We start from the raw sequence: 19,101 nt of genomic DNA on the forward strand, positions 1-19,101 counted from the left end.
TTAATATTGGTTGTATCTGCATCATGCAACATTTGATCAGTTCTCCAAATACAAGGATGATAATCATATGCTCATGTTAAACATGCGTTAAGAAACAAAACATTTGGAGGTTCATATGTGAAACCGATTAAAACACCTGGACAAATAAGTTAAATGACAAATTCTAAGATTGCTATGAAAATAGCAGTTATGATGTAAATTTGGTTTAGACTTAGTGCTTCAATGATGTTTTTGACATTTTATTCATATGTCTGAATGAATGTGGATTTACTTAATGAAGAGAAACATGTTGAGACTTAACTGTGTTCCCATGGGTTGAATAAATTGATAATGAAGAAGGAAATCAATAAAACAAAAGTTTCATTGATTTGGAAGGAAAGTTAGTGGTATCTGCAAATTGTATCGATTAGAACTTACACTATAGGTACACAAGTGGACCTTAATATTCTCAAAAGTTCAATATTAAGTGCAAGTTGTATATCTCAAGTTACATGAGTCGACTAGCTAGAGAATTCAGAGTACGTGGTAATGATATAATTGGTTATAACCTAAGTCTACTGAAAAATTAAAATTTTTATAGACGCATCCAGACGGACAATAAAACATTTTTAATATCAGTTGCTGCTTTGACATGATCACAGCACTGCCAAAACATATGCACAAAAATCCTCAATAAAACATAAAATATTTGAAAATGAGACGCCAGACAAGTGAATCACAGCGTGACCAGCCGGTGTGACGCTGAACTGACGAGGTGAAGCTAGCATTAGCAGGAGAAGCTAACAAACACTGAAGAGAAGAAGAGTTGCCATGGATACGCTGCAGACAAGCATGTTTTAATGTTACACAATATAGTTTTAGCAAGTTGCTCAAAGTCTAAACATGGTATTGTTGTGCTCTGAACGCCCTCTGGGGGGCGGTACCGCACCACTGAGAAACATCACTCAACATTTAGCAACATCTAATTTATACTTTTTGCTTTTTCCTTTGGTTTATTGTTTTATTTCCTTCAAATTCATGGAAAGCACTTTGAACTGCCTTGTTGCTGAAAACGTGCTAAATAAATAAACAAAATGATCTTACCTTAATGTGAAACAAAAGTGGTCTACGGTTTGTTCTACCTGACTGATCTATCTAGCAAGTTTTTATTTCCTTAACCTGAAGATGTTCAGGTCACTGCAGGAAAGAACATCACTGCTCAAAGCAACAGTGTGTCAAAACCTCTGGACACTTGCGTTAAGAAATCATTTTCTAGTTTATTCATTCCTTGTTTTAAAATTTTGGGGAGAAGTTTTCAACATTTATGTTTATTTCAATAAAAATGACAAAGTAAGCATCAGTTATTGCAGTGGTGATGCAAATATCTTAGTGCAAAGCGTTTTGATGGATTCATTTTAAGGCATAAAGAACTGAAACCTGCAGGCACAGAGCAGGGAAAAATAACCCACAAACTACAAAATAAAATATATTCCACCCAAATGACTGAAAACATTTACATCATCATTTACTTCAGGGTTCAACATAATTGTTCAATAAATTCTAACTAATGTCATTTTTCAGCAACAGAAAACTACAACCAACGTTTCCTGCTTTTATTCTGAAACAAACTGCTGAGTTCGCAGGAGAGCCACAGAAAGGAAGTGACATCACTGCTTCTTGCTGAGTCTCAGGAAGCGCTGGGACTTTTGCCTGAACATGTGGTGCTGCTTCTGGGCGTCCTGAGCGTCCCAGATGGCTTCATGCAGCTTCTGTTGGTGAGAGACCAGGCGTCACGCAGAAACACACACTTCCTGATCCGTCTCCATGGCAACCCCTCTGAGGACTGCACCTTACTCTCTTACATTCACAAACTTTATGGAGATTTGATGTAAAAGAAATAATGAAAAAAAGCAAATAATGGAACTGGAAGGAAAACTAGAAATAGTTTTTTCAGAAATAAAATTAACTTGCGGTGTGAATTTAAATTGTTCATTCAGAAACGTCTCTGGATCAAGATGACTTCATAAATTACATCTAATCCGGTTACTTTAGAAATTACAGATCTATGTCTAATCTTCCTTTCTGATCTAAAATCCTTGAGGAAATAGCTGCTAATGAATTATGTAAACATATAAATAGTAAAGTGTTGAAAGTTACTGATGATTTTCTCTTGGCCTCAGACAAAAGGACGGGTTCTGGTTCTGTTAGATCTTAGTGATATTCTGATCCAGTTGACCACAGTATTCCTTTAAAAACAGCTCTGTCCTAGTGCAGTACCACACGGTTGGGTCCAGAGACCCTGATTATTTTCTAGACAAAGATTAAAACCTTCGTCTCTGATGAAGCTGAGGTTATCCTGAGCTGCCTCTGTAGTCATGCTGTTACAGGCTGTTGGAGGATGAACTGACCACTTCTCTTCACTCTACTACTTTCTCCTACTACTCTATTATTTTGCGTTAACTTTTATTTTCAGGTTCTCTTATTTTCTTTCCATAGAAGGTACACCTGGTCTGGTTCAGCTGTGGTACCTGAACGTTTTCCTTCTATACATGATGCATCTGACCTCAACTCTCAAAAACTATACAGATGAAAAACCGGAACGTTTTCATCAATATTAAGGAATCACTGACTTAAAGCAAGATCCCACATCTTGCTGAAAAGTTACTTGGAAGTTAAATTTTGTCTTATTTCATGTGAACCAGGATATTTGGACTGAACTAGTACAATAATACTTGGTAAGATTTGATGTTTTTGCAGTGCAGAGTTTAAATCTGGTCTGTTTTTGATCTCTTAATGTTTCCTCTTGGCTGCTGCTCTGCTTTTCTTCTACATAGAAAGTCTTCCTAAGTCAGTGACATTTCCTTTAGTGTCTCTGCTGCGTCTTCTTCAGTCGGTCATGGCAGACGGCTGCGTAGGGTCCTGGTTCTGGTTCTGCTGGAGGTTTCTTGCTGTTAAAGGCGTGTTTTCCTCTCCACTGTCACTACGTGCATGTAATATTAAACTGAACTAGATTCTTCATTGTTTTATGAACATATGTAACTAACTGTAAGACTCTGATTGGCTATGTTTCTGGAGATAAATTGGTTCCTGGTGTAATTGTTTGAATTTTTTACTAAAGAGTCTTGTGAATCGGCTCTTGGTAAAACGGATCAGAACTGATAGATGTTTTAAAGTTAAAGACTTCTCCTCTGGGATTAAACTGACCTGGGCAGAATTTGGGTCTTTGAACTGGATCGTTCTGACGGGCTCCTGATTTTTAGGAAGCTTCAGTTTATGGATCTCCTGAAAGAAACAAGAGAGACAGGAACCGATCAGACAATGGAACCTCCAAACAGGAAGTGATGTCACTGTGTCTAACCTAGTGTTTCATAAATATTTGGATGTTTCTCTTCTCTGCAGCACAATCTACCTACATGAAGCTAATAACAATAAGTTAAGTAAAAGTTTATTTGCGTAGCACATTTCCAACAGCCTCAGCTAACCAAAGCTCCTCACAACAAACATTATCCCAGGTACATTAATGATAAAATAGAAAATTAAGTTTAGTAAAAATAATAAGACAAATATTAAACTGTCAGATTCCAAAAGCTAATAGTGTGAATAAAAACCAAACAATATAGAGTTTTAGTTGCAGCAATTTCCTTCCCTCCTTTTCTCTTTAGCCGAGTTTCAGCCAGAGGGAGACGATCCACAGATTCTCTGTCTGCTTCCATCCTGGATTTATGAACCGACGGTAAAAGCTCAGGGTTCTAGTGGGCTGCAGGCTGCTGGAGCTCACTTCAGTACCGAGGACCCAAAAACACTTAAAAACTATCAATAAGACCTTAAATTTGATCCTAAAGCAGCAGGGAGCCAACGAAGGGTTTGTAAAACCGGGGCCACAGATTCACCTCCTGGTTTTGGTCAGCAGACCAGCTGCAGCATTTTGTTTGCTCTGCTCCAACCCTGAGTACAAAGAGTTAAATAATCTAAATGTGATGAATGATTGGATCAAAATCAGGCAGAGGAAGATCAGATTTGATCTTAGCAAAGATCCTCAGCTGGAAGAAACTGGCTTTGATAGCAGCGCTAACTCTAACACAGGATCAACAATCACACCCAGATTTTTCACAAATGGACGACAGCAGAAGGACGGGGGACCGACCACAGCGTCACATCCAGCAGAGGACGGCTCTGACCAAACATACAATCTCAGTTGTTTCAGTTTGACAAGATGAGAGAAACGCAGAATCAAACATCAACACGGGAAACCCGTAGCAGAGTGCAAGAGTTACAGATTCCATAGTTTTCCTAAGTCAGCCTACATATCTGCCTGAGATGCTGTGAGATCAAACTTATGTTGATCTCGCATCTTTGGCCTCCTAACAAAACAGACGACCTGAACGGAAACACGGATCTCTGAAGCTAAACAGAAGCAGCAAATGTTCAGCTGTTCTGTAAGTTCAACCAGCTTAGAAGGCAAAGACATGAAGTTCAGCAGAGAGGTGAGGTTTAGCAACAACATGCCAGCAGCACCGTTACCTTGCAGTAAATCTTGAGCTCTGATCCAGACACCGCCGGAGGACGGTGGAAGTTCTCAAACAAGCATTCCCAGTCAGTAGTCAGGTGACCCAGCAAATCGATCTCCTTCACACAGAACACGCGCCTACACAACGACAAGCAGAACGGCGTCACACAGCGCTACCAAGCTAGGCTCTGTGTGCTGCTGGCCGTTCGGGCGGCTCCACCTGTTGGTGACGATGATGTCGGACTTCCTGTGGCCTGGGGTCGGACTGCAGCTTCTGAACACTTCACCGTCCAGATGTTTGATCCTCTGGAGACAGAAACACAAAGACTCCTGCAGCACAGTTCCTGTTGCTGTTCAGCAACAAGCAGAGGAGAGTCACCGAAGACTCACTTACCAAGAAGGCAGCTTACCTCAACCAGTTCATCTCCCAGTAACCCACCAGTAAAGCCCAGTTCACTCTGCTGCTTCCACTGAAGCAGAGAGGGGAGGAGCAAACAGGAGCAGCTGATCAGATGGTCAATGAACTGATCGTCAATGCTTCTCTACTAAAGCAGTTTTGCTGCTCTGCAGGTTGCAGGTGCTGCAACACAATGTCAGCAACTTCTGCTGCTCATCAGCCTGGGGAGGGTCAAAGGTCATTTCTGAACTACTTGGAATCCATCATCCACCAGAGAGGGAAACTCTCAGACATCCCAGCAGGTTCAGAGGTCAGAGGTCAGAGCATGAGGCTCAGAGAAATGACCAGAAACCAAAAGCTCTATAGGCCTCAGTTAGCAGATTAAAGGTCAAAGGTCATGTCACACTGAAAGCCTCTTCTGTCTAGGAACAAGATGGCCACTGCACTGAGGTCAGCAGAGACGAGACTTCTGAGACGGAGTCCTCTGGACAGACGAGACCAGAGAGGAGACGTTGGACCAAGATGGAGAAAAGCAGAAACAGCACAGTGGTGGAGGTATTATGATCTGGGCTGCAGGCTCTGAATGGACCGGGATCTGCTCTATAGACCAAAGTTTTCTAGAGTCCGTCTGTAAAGCAGCCGATCGAGAACAGAACGGCCGAAAGAAAAAAGAACCAAGATGTTGCAGCACTCAAGTCCAGTCTTCCAGAGCTACCGTCCTGCAACTTGTAGAAGAACCCTCTTACCCCAACAGACCAGGACCGGCTCTGAACGGGCCTGGTATCGAGGCCCGTTCATTTGATTCAGGTGTGTTGGAGCAGGGAAGCATCTGGAAGGATGGTAGCTCTGGAGGACTGGACTTGAGCTCCCCATGTCTATTCAAAGTCCAGTCATCATCCAAACTGAAATGCTTTGCTGGGACCTTCAGAGATCTCAGCAGAACCTGCTCAGAGTTCTGGAGCTGGAGGAGCTTCAAGACTTTAGGGATTATGGGATGAGAAAATGCTTCATAGAAGAAAACAAGTTTCAGATGTTTTTATTAAACTTTGAACACAAACCGATGACGGAGCCGGTTTCACAAGAAGGTTAACGTTTCGATCCAATACGACCCAGTGGAGAACCTGACATTAACATCTAATGCTTTACAGCAACATCATGATGAATTTATTTATAGAAAAATAACTCTAGAGCTGACTCTTCTCCACTGGGTTTAAATAAACTATAAATGAATAGAAACCAAAAGTAAAAAGCAGACACAAAATGGAAGTAAAAATGTTTGTTTGGCATGCATGGAAATCTGATCTCCATTTGATATTCAGATTTCAACATTTATAAATATCTGTAGATTAACGAGGATTATATCAAAGAACCATGAAAGTGACGGGTTAATGTTCATCACCAGCCAAGTCCTCCTCCGGCTGCAGGAAGCAAACAGAAGAAGAAGAAGGAGGAGGTTAGAATTATTCTGATCTGAACTTCCTGGTAAAATCAAACCAGTGATTCACGACACGATGAGAAAGACAAAGAGCCGAGGAAGAGGAGGAGGAGGAGATGAAGGACATCATGGGAGCAGAAAAGCAAAGGAAACATCGTTAGGGTGGTTTACAGCTTCTGCCATAGTTACTACTACTACTGATAGTAGTAGTAGTACTAGTAGTAGTTGTAGTAATATTATTATTACTACTAGTACTAGTATTTTTCTGGAGTTTTCTAGATCATTATTAAAGTTTCTCAGACTGTGATTAAATATTTCAAACATATTTCTTCCAAACTGGGTCAACGCCTCCTGATCTGGTTTCAAGGTTCTGCAGAACCCTGATGAACTTTTTCAGCAAGCGAATACACTGAACAAACATCTAAAGGCCTCATGTCAGATGTTGTTGCCATGTGGAGTTAACAACTGTAAATGAGCATTGCTGACATTTTTTTCTACAAAAGTAATATTTCTCTTGAACTGTGTATAATATTTAATCCAACTTCCTGTCAGTGAGCGTTACTCAGTGAGTTGTTGTTTTACTCGGTGCATTGTGGGACATGTCCACTGGGTGGTCAGACAAAATGAGCAACAGCTGGACAATCCTTGGCCTGGACAATAAAAGGCCCCAAAATATCAGAAGTCATAAAGCCTCAGATGTTATGTTGGAGCCGTTGGCATGTTGGATGCAGGACGCCGTACCGACGGTCCGATAATGGTCCGTTATCGGACCGTTGGCCCTTTAAGAGTTGGTTTCCAACAGACTGCAGATCCTCCTCATCCTCGTCTGACCGCTCAGCACCAGACGGCCACGTCGGCTCGTCCGTCTGAGGATCGGCTCAGACCAGCGACACTCAGCTGATGAGACTATTGGTCTGAACAACAGACGCATCAAACCTCAGACTGTCTGTAACCGCCTACGGGAAGCCAACTGGGTCAGAATCAGATTCCTCAGCCTGACCCCGATCAGGACTGTCGATCCGCTACAAACGGCCGAACCACGATGTCATCGATGCCGACATGAAGATCAGTAATTACTGAAAATATACTTTGAGTTTCTCTATATATTGCATAATCCAAATGTTCATAAAACTCTTATATTTGACACGGGGCTTTATATTTTTGTTCAGTGTATACTATAAATACAATATAACATGGTAAATATTATTATATAATGTATCTGGGCTGATGCAACCTCCATTAAGACAACTGATCATTTTCTTTGATTTACCTCAAAACTGGAAAAGTTTAGACTTTTTGGTGAATTTGATTTTCTGAATCTAAAATGTTCTGATTGCCAAACAAAGACTAACATGAAGAGTTACAGCTCCAGTTTCTCCCTCTGTGTTCCTGCAGCTGTTGGGCTGGTTTAGAAGAATTTCTTCTTCTGCAGTTTCCCGTCCAGCAGCAGCTCCTCTAAGACCCTAACCTTCTTCCCTCGGGTTTCCTCTGAAGCAAACGGCTCGGTTCTGGTTTTTCTGGACCTCTAACTGGATTCATCTTCAGGTTTGTTGCTTTATTTAAACTTTCTGGAGAAGGAACCTTTTGACCCGGCTAAAGTGTCGACACACACCAGACTGTCTGCTCCTCTAGGTTCCCTCTGACCTCATGCAGGAAAACATGCCTTGTTGCTATGGAAACAGAGAAGAGTCTAACCTGGTAGAGGTCGAAACCCTGCGACTCCGTCAGGTCATAAGGTCGGATGATCCCGTCCTCCCGGATCAGACGGACCGGCCGGAGTTTGGTCACCTCCTCTGTTGCCTCGGCCGCTCTGATATCACACACACACACACACACACACAAACACACACACCTGAATGAGCGGTTCAGAGTGTGTGGTGTTGAATGGCAGCCCTGCGGTTCTGATCCTGATTGGACTCTGAGCCGAGCCCATTCATGCTGCAGCTGCTGCTCTCAGGTAAGGGCTCACCTGGTGGGACCTCTGCAGGGGCAGCGTGAAACTTCAACAGGTTACAGTGAATTTATGGCTCACATGACAGATGGCTCCTCCAATCAGGAGAGGAGCCATCATTTCAGCTCCTGCCATCTGATCTCAGTGGGAATTCGTTCACTGTGACATCATCATTATTTTTATCAACATTTACATTCATTTGCACAAAATTTCAAGATTTAATTTGAAAACAGAAACTCCAGAAACATTGATGCATCAAAACTTTTAGTAGTTCTGCAAAACGGCAACAGACAGATCAGCTGTTAGTGAAAACCATGCAACCCAGAACCAATCAGAACCATGTGATCAATCGGAACCATTCAGACCCGTCAGATCGCCGTCCCCTGAGGTCAGACCAACACCGGTTCTGACTGCAGTGAACATCGGACCCTCCATCGGGTCGTCCAGGAGCTTTCCAGCCTCGTTTCGGTCGATGCCAATGGTTTTTATTCATAGGGGGGCCAACGAAGAAGAAAAGGCCCCGACATGTTTTCATGCAGTTTTCGTTGTGCTCCGGCAGGCGGGACAGGAAGTTCTCCTCAGGGGGCGTGGCCAAACAACATGCTAACAAAGGGGCGGAGCCACAAGCGGCGAGTTGGACCCGGTGCACGAAACACGATGCTGTGACTTACCGTCAATGTGCAGCATCATTTAACATGCAAACATCTGCAGCCGGTTAAAGCTCAGCTCTGTCATCAAGTCAAACAGCAACCTGATTGAGCAGCAGCCATGGACAGAGCACAGCACCAACAGTTCAGGTGGAATACTCACACCCCAACAAGAAAAGAAATCCCAACAACCACAGCAGACAGAAAACAAAAGCAGAAAATGTGAAAATTAGAGAGACAGCAACAGCATTTAGACGCCCACAGGAAGTTCCCAGAGGAAACGCATCACGAGCCGCCAAACCTCACCTCTGGATCCCCTGGAAGGTGCTGCTGGCCATGTCCACGATGCCGCCGGTGGGCCGCGCCACCACGCCCACCAGGCCCTTCCCGATGCCCTTAAAGAAGCCGGCCGCGCCCTCCTTCCTGGCTCCTGGGAACCAAAACACAGGGTGGGTTCATCTGGCAACCGGCAACAGGACGGAAATACAGGGTGGGTTCAACCGGCAACAGGCAACGGGACGGAAACACCAGAAAACACACGGTGGGTTTTTCCGGCAACCAGGTCTGAGTCGGCAGCCAGAGGTTCTGAGCGGTTTGGTTTCAAGGATCTGCTGAAAATGAAGCGAAGAGTTTTGAACCAAAGGATGTGAGAAAATCCGTTGGCTGAATAATTGGGAGGGTTTCAGTGATCTGGACCCGATCCATGATGTTCTGATGGGTCGACAGAACACGGTCAGGTGGATCTGTTAAACAAGATTGGTGTCGTACATAACCTATATTTAGGCAGGTGTCTCCATCTCAATGAGATTAAAAATCTATTTTTCAAGAGAAACCAAGACTGGCAGCAACACTCAGAATTACAAATCAAAACCTAAAGAAAGTACAACCAAAAAGAAAAATAACAGAGAAATAGCATTTACAAAAAAATGTCTTATTTACAAACTGACTAAATAAGGCCTTAAAAACCACCTAATTCAACTTAAAGTTTTTCTGCAGGATTTTCAGTGTGAACCTTAGAAACAGTTAATGAAATTAAATCATCCGAGCGCAGAAAATAACCGCCTGGAAATGTTCTGACAATAACTTTTGTCAGAGACCCCCCGTCCCTCTCTAGTGACGGGGGTTTACCTAAGAGAGATGGAGGAGTAAACCCAAGATGGCTTTGTGAAAAAAACGAGCAGACACCGGTGAGCAGAAGAGAGGAACGCTCCTCGACCTGTGATCAAACATCGCGCTCCATAGGATCCAGAATGCAGCTTGTGCAAACAGTCCGAACATGCAAGCTTACAAATCACGTCACAATAATCTGAAATGGGCAAAAAGTGGCAGCAACAAGGCGTTTCCTAGCCTCAAATGATAAACAAAATGGAATTCTGAAATAAAAACCCAACTTGAGCTTTTTGACAAGCTGTGGAATCAAGTAAAAAACCTAAATATTTATACTGAGATACAACCTCCATCTGAGTGCCTGAAAAGTAATAATGGATGAATCAACTGTGATTTAGAAATACTCCTGTAGTTGGAGATAAACTTTGTTTTAAACAAGCTGTAGATTACACTGAACCTCATCAAAAGCTGCTTGAAGCACTTTTAACTGTATAGCAGCATAGGACAGTGACAACAATTAGCATTTGGGACATTTTTATCTAAACTGTTAATATAGATTAGAAAAAGAAAGGGTCCTAGGACAGAACCTTGTAGAACCCTTGGATACTTAAAGGCAGATGGAAGAATGACCTTCCACCTGCACACACCCTGACCTGCCGGACAATTTGTCTTTAAAGCAGCTGATTGGTGAGAGTCCGATGTAGAGAGACTTTGCAGTAACATTTTGTAATCTGCTGTATAAAAAGGCTTTTGATAAATCAATAAAAAGTTCTGCAGTGTTGATTTTTTATCTACAAAACCAATTAAATAATTTAATACTTCTAAAGTTGCTGTTTTATTTATTATCATTATTTAAAGTGACAGGGAATATTATATTTTCAGAAGACCTGGATTGCATGATCTAACACACAGGTGTCAAACTCCAGTCCTGCAGGTTTTAGATGTGCCACAGCACACTGCAATGAAATGGTTTAATTACCTCCTATTTGTGTAGCTCGGTTCTCCAGAACCTTGATGACCTCATTATTCTATTCAGGTGCTGCAGCAGAGGCTCATCTAAAAGTTACAGGACAGCGGGCCTCCAGGACTGGAGTTTGATCCAACACAAGGGTGGGCAGTCCTGGTCCTGGAGGTCCGGTGTCCTGCAACACTTAGACGTCTCCCTGGTCCAACACACTTAAATCCAACAGCTGAATCTCCTCCTAAATGCAGTCAGGTTCTCCAGAGTCCTGCTAATGACCTCATTATTTGACTAAGGTGTGTTAAAGTAGAGACACATCTAAAAGTTGCAGGAGACTTTTAGGCCCTCCAGGCCTGGAGTTACCCACCCCTGATCTAACAGGTCGTGACAATAGAAGTTCAGATGGTTTTAAAGAACCTGAAGGTTCCAGATCTGAGGGTTTCCAGAATTCAGGTGAGTCAAAGTATTTTAGAAGAGAACATATAAAAGATCTGGATTATGGGTTCAAGGAATCCGGATCAGGAAGTATGTCAGGTTGCAATCAGAAAACAACAAGTGTTTCTGGGATTTCATGGAGAATAGTTCAAAGCTTTAATTCATTCTTAAGTCTTTCCTAAAACTTGTATTTTCTTTGATTTAAGGTCAAAAATCCTAAACTTGTTTCCGTTCTCCTGAAAATGACTTGAACTTTCCAACAAATAGGAGCCATCAAACACATACCTTCCACTGGTTTGGTCACAATGCCAGTAACCCCACCAACAACGCCCTGCAGGGACACGGTTTGTTACTGAGATGCATTAGATCACTGCTGGTCCAGCAGAACCAGAACCGCTCCTCTCCAGACCTTCAGCAGTCCTTTTCCTCCTTTGGCCAGACTGTCTTTGAAGTCCTTCGTCGGCCGGTTCATGTCCTCCCGGCGTTCCTGCTGGAACTCCTTGTCCATGGTCATGGCAGCCAGGCCTTTACCCATGGAACCTGTGATCTTGGAGAACATTCCTGCAGCGCCACCTACAGGAAAAACACCCACATTGGAAGCACTGACCACAGAAATCAGGACTCGTCACAAGTTAAATCAACATCTTTCTCCAAGGCTCTTACCAACAGTTGAACCAAAAAGGCTGCGGACCCCGATCGCCAAACCTTCAGCAAACTCCTCTGGACCCTGAACGGCTCCCTGGCAAACACACAGACCCCCTTCCATCAGAACCTCCACCTTGGTCGGGTTTCATATGGATCTCGCAATAAGCTAGATGTTTTACCTGGAATGGTTCATAAAAGAAGGCCTCCACGCCTTCAGACAGGCCTCGGATCACTCCGAACGGATTACCCAGCACATCCAGGCCGAGAACCAGAACATACATCTGCTTAAGGAACTGCAGAAAGAAGAGAGGTCCAGAAGTTCACAACACACACTTTGGCAGGACCCATCCCAGCTTAGAGGATCAGGCTAAGGAAGGGCAATGATGTTACCTCTTCGGAGTAGTGTCGGCCCACGGCCCACATCAGCTTCTCTTTGCTGTAGAACTGGTATCTGACTTCAAAGAAGGCCAGTCTGACAGAAACGCAGAGGAGAATCAACGTCCGGACAAAGAAACTAGTTCAGCAACCATTTCTGAGCAAACAGAAGATACTTACTTGAAGATGATATCGTCAACGTTGGTCAGAGTAGCACCGATGCTCTTCAGCACCAGGTTCAGGGACTGCGTAATGGGGTTCTTCAGGGCAGAGTCACCATCGCTGGAGCCCAGAGACAGACTGAGGTGGAGCTGGAAGGTAAAGCAGGACCAGTGAGGACTTGCTACCCAGCTGTCTGGACATAATCCAGAAACAACTCTCAGTTTGGAGGTTTATAACATATTAGATGAATTCAGTCTCATCCAGCAAAGAGAGCAGGGCTGAAGTTACCTTGACAGGTGAGATGTGAAAATGCTCAAAGAAACTGAGTCCCGACACGTCGGACAGAGAGGCGTCGGTCGGCTCGGCCCGAAGGCGCTTCAAATCTCCTTCGATGAGTCCCGACTGAAACACAAACAGCTCAAAGCAACATCTCATCTGTGAAGTTTAGAGAAAATATCCAGTTTCTGCTTCTCTTCACCTTCTTTCCATGGTTCTGCAGGTTAGCAGCTGGGCTGAACAGAGCCGCAACAGCATCAAGGAAACCTTGGTCGATCTTCAACGCCATCTCCTGAACCAGAGCCATGAAGTACCTGAAGCATACAGGAAGGTCAGAAGACTCACCTGAATCCAGGTCTCACTCACAGAAACTGGTTCCCTGCTGTGGTTCTTACTTAATCTGGGTGACGTTGCTGTGCTGGTTGAACCTTGTGATGACAGACACGTCGATGAAGGGTTTTGGCTCTGAGGAGGCAGAACTCACAGTTAGACTCTCCAGTCAGTTTGAGGCTTAATGGGAATAGAAGGACAAACCTGCATCCAGAGCTATGGACTTTGGTGGAGGGACTGGATGGAAGATGATGGGGAAAACCGCACCCGGCAACTGGTTGTCCACCTGTAACCAATAAACCAGTGTTTGAGTCCAGCAGGAGAGTGAGGTTCAGTCCAAGTGTGTGTCCAGGTGTGTGAACGTTTACCTGCAGCCAGTGCAGTTGGGCTCTCAGGCTGCGCTGGTGCAGTGACCTCTTGAACTCCACCTGGATCCCAGACAGGAAGTTCCTCCTCACAGGGCACGCATGGGGTTGCCGCATCATCATGATAGCTGGACTGAGGTTCACCTAGCAACCGGTGACATCACAAACTTACAGTCAGCTCGTCAGACAGAAGTCTGGGTCAGATATACACATATGGACCCCAGTGAGTTGCTTGTGGTGACCTCTGACCTCTAGGTTGCTGTCCAGTCTGACCCAGCCTCCCTCTGTCTTCCCACTCAGCTGACTCTGGTAAACCTTCTCCAGCAGGTTGATGTTCTTTTGACTGAAGGGCTTCCAGCGATTCTTTGGCTTAAACTCCCAAACCACGCCAGAGCTGTGAATCAGAACCGCAGCAGAGTCACTTCATCAGCAGCACTGGACACTCAGGACTAGCTAATGACTGAAAGAGCCTGGATATTTGTTGTGGCATTAACATATTTATTTTAAAAACGCTCCAGAAATTATCGTAAAATGATTCAAAAGTTTTTCTCACGTGAAGGCCTCCGTGTTTCTGGAGGCATCTGTGCCTCCACTGTTGAGTCAGATAACATCATGGAGTTTACCTGGTGATGCCGATGTAAGCGATCTCCTGCCGGTTGCCGTTGTTGATGAGCGACAGGCCGAGGTTCTGCAGAGACACTTTCAGTTCCTGCTGAAATTGTTCGAGCTCCTCCGACTGCCGAGCCTTGGTCACCACGCCGGTGTCCTCGGTGAACAGCAGCACCCGCTGCCGTCCATCCAGGAAGGACACCCAGTGGATCTGAGCCTGGCCATCATAGGTGAACTGACTCACAACATCCTGAAGGAGGCAGAGAGACACGCTCTATGAAACGGCTGTGCTGGAGGTTTTAACGGCATCCGCATTTACAAACAGCTGGTTGTGGAACAAAAATGACTGAAGGGCCCAGAGTTAGCTCCTGGAAGACAGGAGGAACTGTTCCTCCAGACATCTCTGAACGTATTTTATGCAACCAACAAATCAGCAGCTGGACCTTCCAGCAACTCTCAAGACAAAATATTTCCTGTTAGCTGCATGTTGCAAACACCTCTGGGTCTTTAAGAGATTGATGGATTTTTTTGTTGTGCTTTGGCCATAATTTACAAAAATATGTAGCAAGCTCAATAATACATACGTATTATTGAGCTTTAATACGTATGTATTATTGAGCTTGCTACATATTTTTGTCTCGTGAATTGATTAGAAGGAGTTTGCTCATTTTGTGGCTGCAGAAGCCTCAGGTAAATGAAGAGACTACAATGATGTACAGTTGTGTTGAAAATAATAGCTGTCCCACATCACTGGCCAGATAAATCACTGTTTTTGTTTGAATATCAACTTCTACACTGTAGTAGGGTTAGGGTTAGAAGGTTTAATAAAGATTTAGAAAACCAACAGGCATGATGTTCTTGCTGCTGATTCTGTCAAACTTAATCATTTACTCAAATGATTAAGTGTATTCAAAAAAATAGCAGTGCTGAGTTCAATTAGTGAGGTCATTGATTATAGGAAAAAAATGGGTGTTAAGCAGGTGACCCTTATTTAAAGATCAAGGCAACTGACGGTGCATATGCTGGATGTGCATTTGTCCTTGAACAAAGAGTAATAAGGGTCGCTCACGACACTGCTCAGAACAAGGGCGTTGTTTGATGAATTAATAAAAGCGGGGAGAAACCGCTCCTCCATGGGCTGCCACCTTATCGTGGTGGAGGGGTTTGAGTGCCCCAATGATCCTAGGAGCTATGCTGTCTGGGGCTTCATGCCCCTGGTAGGGTCACCCAAGGCAGACAGGTCCTAGGTGAGGGACCAGACAAAGTGCAGCCCGAAGACCCCAATGATGAAGGAAAACCTTGGACTTGGTGTTCCCTCGCCCGGACGCGGGTCACCGGGGCCCCACTCTGGAGCCAGGCCTGGAGGGGGGGCACGATGGCGAGCGTCTGGTGGCCGGGCTTTTACCCATGGAGCCCGGCCGGGCTCAGCCCGAAGAGGAAACATGGGCCCCCCTCCCATGGGCCCACCACCCGTGGGAGGGGCCAAAGGGGTCGGGTGCACTGTGTGATGGGTGGCGGCCAAGGGAGGGGACCCTGGCGGTCCGATCCTCGGTTGCAGAAACTGGCTCTTGGGACGTGGAATGTCACCTCTCTGGTGGGGAAGGAGCCGGAGCTAGTGCGTGAGGTCGAGAGGTTCCGGCTAGAAATAGTCGGTCTCACCTCGACGCATGGCTCTGGTTCTGGAACCAGTCTCCTTGAGAGGGGCTGGACATACTTCCACTCTGGAGTTGCCCAGGGAGAGAGACGTCGGGCAGGAGTGGGCATACTTGTTGCTCCCCATCTCGGCGCCTGTACGTTGGGGTTTACCCCGGTGAACGAGAGGGTAGCATCCCTCCGCCTACGGGTGGGGGGACGGGTTCTGACTGTCGTTTGTGCTTACGGGCCGAACGACAGTTCAGATTACCCACCCTTTTTGGAGTCCTTAGAGGGGGTACTGGAGAGTGCTCCTCCTGGGGACTCCCTTGTTCTGCTGGGGGACTTCAACGCTCACGTGGGCAACGACAGTGAGACCTGGAGGGGCGTGGTTGGGAGGAACGGCCCGCCCGACCTGAACTCGAGCGGTGTTCTGTTGCTGGACTTCTGTGCTCGCCATGGATTGTCCATAACGAACACCATGTTCAAGCATAAGGGTGTCCATATGTGCACTTGGCACCAGGACACCCTAGGCCGCAGTTCGATGATCGACTTTGTCATCGTTTCATCGGATCTGCGGCCGTATGTCTTGGACACTCGGGTGAAGAGAGGTGCGGAGCTGTCCACTGACCACTACCTGGTGGTGAGTTGGCTCCGGTGGCGGGGGCGAAAGCCGGTCAGACCTGGCAGGCCCAAACGTGTTGTGAGGGTCTGCTGGGAACGTCTGGCGGATCCCCTGTGAGACGGAGCTTTAACTCCCATCTCCGGCAAAACTTCGAACACGTCCCGGGGGAGGTGGGGGACATGGAGTCTGAGTGGACCGTGTTCCGTGCCTCCATTGTCGAGGCGGCCGATCGGAGCTGTGGCCGCAAGGTTGTCGGTGCCTGTCGCGGCGGCAACCCTCGAACCCGTTGGTGGACACCTTCGGTGAGGGATGCCGTCAGGCTGAAGAAGGAGTCCTATCGAGCCTTTTTGGCCTGTGGGACTCCGGAAGCAGCTGATGGGTACCGGCGGGCGAAGCGGCATGCGGCTCGGGCGGTTGCTGAGGCAAAAACTCGGGTGTGGGAGGAGTTTGGAGAGGCCATGGAGAAAGACTTCCGCACGGCTTCGAGGCGATTCTGGTCCACCCTCCGGCGTCTCAGGGGGGGGAAGCGGTGCAGCACCAACACTGTTTATAGTGGGGATGGTGTGCTGCTGACCTCTACTCGGGACGTTGTGGGCCGGTGGGCAGAGTACTTCGAAGACCTCCTCAATCCCACCAACATGCCTTCCACTGAGGAAGCGGAGCCTGGGGACTCTGGGTTGGGCTCTCCAATCTCTGGGGGCGAGGTCGCCGAGGTGGTTAAAAAGCTCCGCGGTGGCAAGGCCCCGGGGGTGGACGAGATCCGCCCGGAGTTCCTTAAGGCTCTGGATGTTGTAGGGTTGTGTTGGTTGACGCGACTCTGCAATATCGCATGGACATCGGGGGCAGTTCCCCTGGATTGGCAGACTGGGGTGGTGGTCCCCCTGTTCAAAAAGGGGGACCGGAGGGTGTGCTCCAATTATAGAGGGGTCACACTCTTAAGCCTCCCTGGCAAGGTCTATTCAGGGGTCCTGGAGAGGAGGGTCCGTCGGATAGTCGAACCTCGGATTCAGGAAGAGCAGTGTAGTTTTCGTCCTGGTCGTGGAACACTGGACCAGCTCTACACCCTCAGCAGGGTCCTGGAGGGTGCATGGGAGTTCGCCCAACCAGTCTACATGTGTTTTGTGGACTTGGAGAAGGCGTTCGACCGTGTCCCTCGGGGAGCCCTGTGGGGGGTTCTCCGGGAGTATGGGGTACCGGGCCCTTTGATACGGGCTGTCAGGTCCCTGTATGACCGGTGTCAGAGTCTGGTCCGCATTGCCGGCAGTAAGTCGGGCTCGTTTCCGGTGAGAGTTGGACTCCGCCAGGGCTGCCCTTTGTCACCGATTCTGTTCATCACTTTCATGGACAGAATTTCTAGGCGCAGCCAAGGTGTTGAGGGGATCCGATTTGGTGGCCTCAGGATCTCATCTCTGCTTTTCGCAGACGATGTGGTCCTTTTGGCTTCATCAGATCGTGATCTGCAGCTCTCGCTGGATCGGTTCGCAGCCGAGTGTGAAGCGGCCGGGATGGGGATCAGTGCCTCCAAATCCGAGGCCATGGTCTTGAGCCGGAAAAGGGTAGAGTGCCTTCTCCGGGTCAGGGGGGGTGTCCTGCCCCAAGTGGAGGAGTTTAAGTATCTCGGGATCTTGTTCACGAATGGGGGAAGAAGGGAGCGGGAGATCGACAGGCGGATTGGCGCAGCGTCTGCTGTCAAGCGGGCGCTGTACCGGTCCGTCGTGGTGAAGAGAGAGCTGAGCCAAAAAGCGAAGCTCTCGATTTACCGGTCGATCTACGTTCCCACCCTCATCTATGGTCATGAGCTTTGGGTCATGACCGAAAGAACGAGATCGCGGATACAAGCGGCCGAAATGGGTTTTCTCCGTAGGGTGGCTGGGCTCTCCCTTAGAGATAGGGTGAGAAGCTCAGTCATCCGGGAGGGACTCAGAGTAGAGCCGCTGCTCCTTCACATCGAGAGGAGCCAGTTGAGGTGGCTTGGGCATCTGGTCAGGATGCCTCCTGGACGCCTCCCTGGTGAGGTGTTCCGGGCACGTCCCACCGGGAGGAGGCCCCGGGGAAGACCCAGGACACGCTGGAGGGACTATGTCTCTCGGCTGGCCTGGGAACGCCTCGGGATTCCCCCGGAGGAGCTGGAAGAAGTGGCTGGGGAGAGGGAAGTCTGGGCCTCCCTTCTGAAGCTGCTACCCCCGCGACCCGACCTCGGATAAGCGGAAGAAGATGGATGGATGGATGGATGGGGAGAAACCCATAAAGAAGTGCAGAAATGGCAGGCTGTTCAGCTAAAATGATCTCAAACTCTTTAAAATGGCAGCCAAAACCAGAAAGAAGAGGTAGAAGAAAAAAAACGATTCAAATGGCTCAGTTTGTAACCAAAACGTCAAAGACTCAGCCAACGATCAGCCAACGATCAGCCAGCGATCAGCCAGCGATCAGCCAACGATCAGCCAACGATCAGCCAACGATCAGCCAACGATCAGCCAGCGATCAGCCAGCGATCAGCCAGCGATCAACCAACAATCAACCAACAATCAACCAACGATCAGCCAACGATCAGCCAACAATCAGCCAACGATCAGCCAACGATCAGCCAGTGATCAGCCAGTGATCAGCCAACAATCAGCCAACTATCAGCCAACGATCAGCCAACGATCAGCCAGTGATCAGCC

The 19,101-nt window shown here is 46.9% G+C and overlaps 1 protein-coding gene across 9 annotated transcripts in view; it reads right to left on the minus strand.

The window, feature by feature from the left end:
- Positions 1 to 587: 587 nt before the first annotated feature.
- vps13c (vacuolar protein sorting 13 homolog C) overlaps positions 588 to 19,101 on the minus strand; it is a 67,665-nt gene continuing 49,151 nt past the window's right edge. For 4 of the 9 annotated variants that reach the window (XM_028014837.1, XM_028014836.1, XM_028014834.1 and 1 more), the window contains 20 exons: positions 14,196 to 14,431; positions 13,822 to 13,966; positions 13,576 to 13,716; positions 13,412 to 13,493; positions 13,273 to 13,342; positions 13,080 to 13,191; positions 12,890 to 13,003; positions 12,620 to 12,750; positions 12,455 to 12,536; positions 12,244 to 12,357; positions 12,083 to 12,158; positions 11,829 to 11,992; positions 11,705 to 11,750; positions 9,223 to 9,346; positions 8,288 to 8,299; positions 8,014 to 8,128; positions 4,707 to 4,792; positions 4,501 to 4,624; positions 3,184 to 3,261; positions 588 to 1,748 (listed from right to left, as the gene is read on the minus strand). In XM_028014837.1, coding sequence (XP_027870638.1) covers positions 1,647 to 1,748; positions 3,184 to 3,261; positions 4,501 to 4,624; positions 4,707 to 4,792; positions 8,014 to 8,128; positions 8,288 to 8,299; positions 9,223 to 9,346; positions 11,705 to 11,750; positions 11,829 to 11,992; positions 12,083 to 12,158; positions 12,244 to 12,357; positions 12,455 to 12,536; positions 12,620 to 12,750; positions 12,890 to 13,003; positions 13,080 to 13,191; positions 13,273 to 13,342; positions 13,412 to 13,493; positions 13,576 to 13,716; positions 13,822 to 13,966; positions 14,196 to 14,431 — 2,154 coding nt within the window. In that variant the 3' untranslated portion in view covers positions 588 to 1,646. Of the gene's footprint in view, positions 1,749 to 3,183; positions 3,262 to 4,500; positions 4,625 to 4,706; positions 4,793 to 5,903; positions 6,302 to 8,013; positions 8,129 to 8,287; positions 8,300 to 9,222; positions 9,347 to 11,704; positions 11,751 to 11,828; positions 11,993 to 12,082; positions 12,159 to 12,243; positions 12,358 to 12,454; positions 12,537 to 12,619; positions 12,751 to 12,889; positions 13,004 to 13,079; positions 13,192 to 13,272; positions 13,343 to 13,411; positions 13,494 to 13,575; positions 13,717 to 13,821; positions 13,967 to 14,195; positions 14,432 to 19,101 lie in introns of those variants that run through there. The other 5 variants (XM_028014835.1, XM_028014842.1, XM_028014839.1 and 2 more) reach the window with 4 other exon arrangements.

The sequence above is a fragment of the Xiphophorus couchianus genome, chromosome 4 (genome assembly GCF_001444195.1).
Source record: "Xiphophorus couchianus chromosome 4, X_couchianus-1.0, whole genome shotgun sequence".
NCBI lineage: Eukaryota > Metazoa > Chordata > Actinopteri > Cyprinodontiformes > Poeciliidae > Xiphophorus > Xiphophorus couchianus.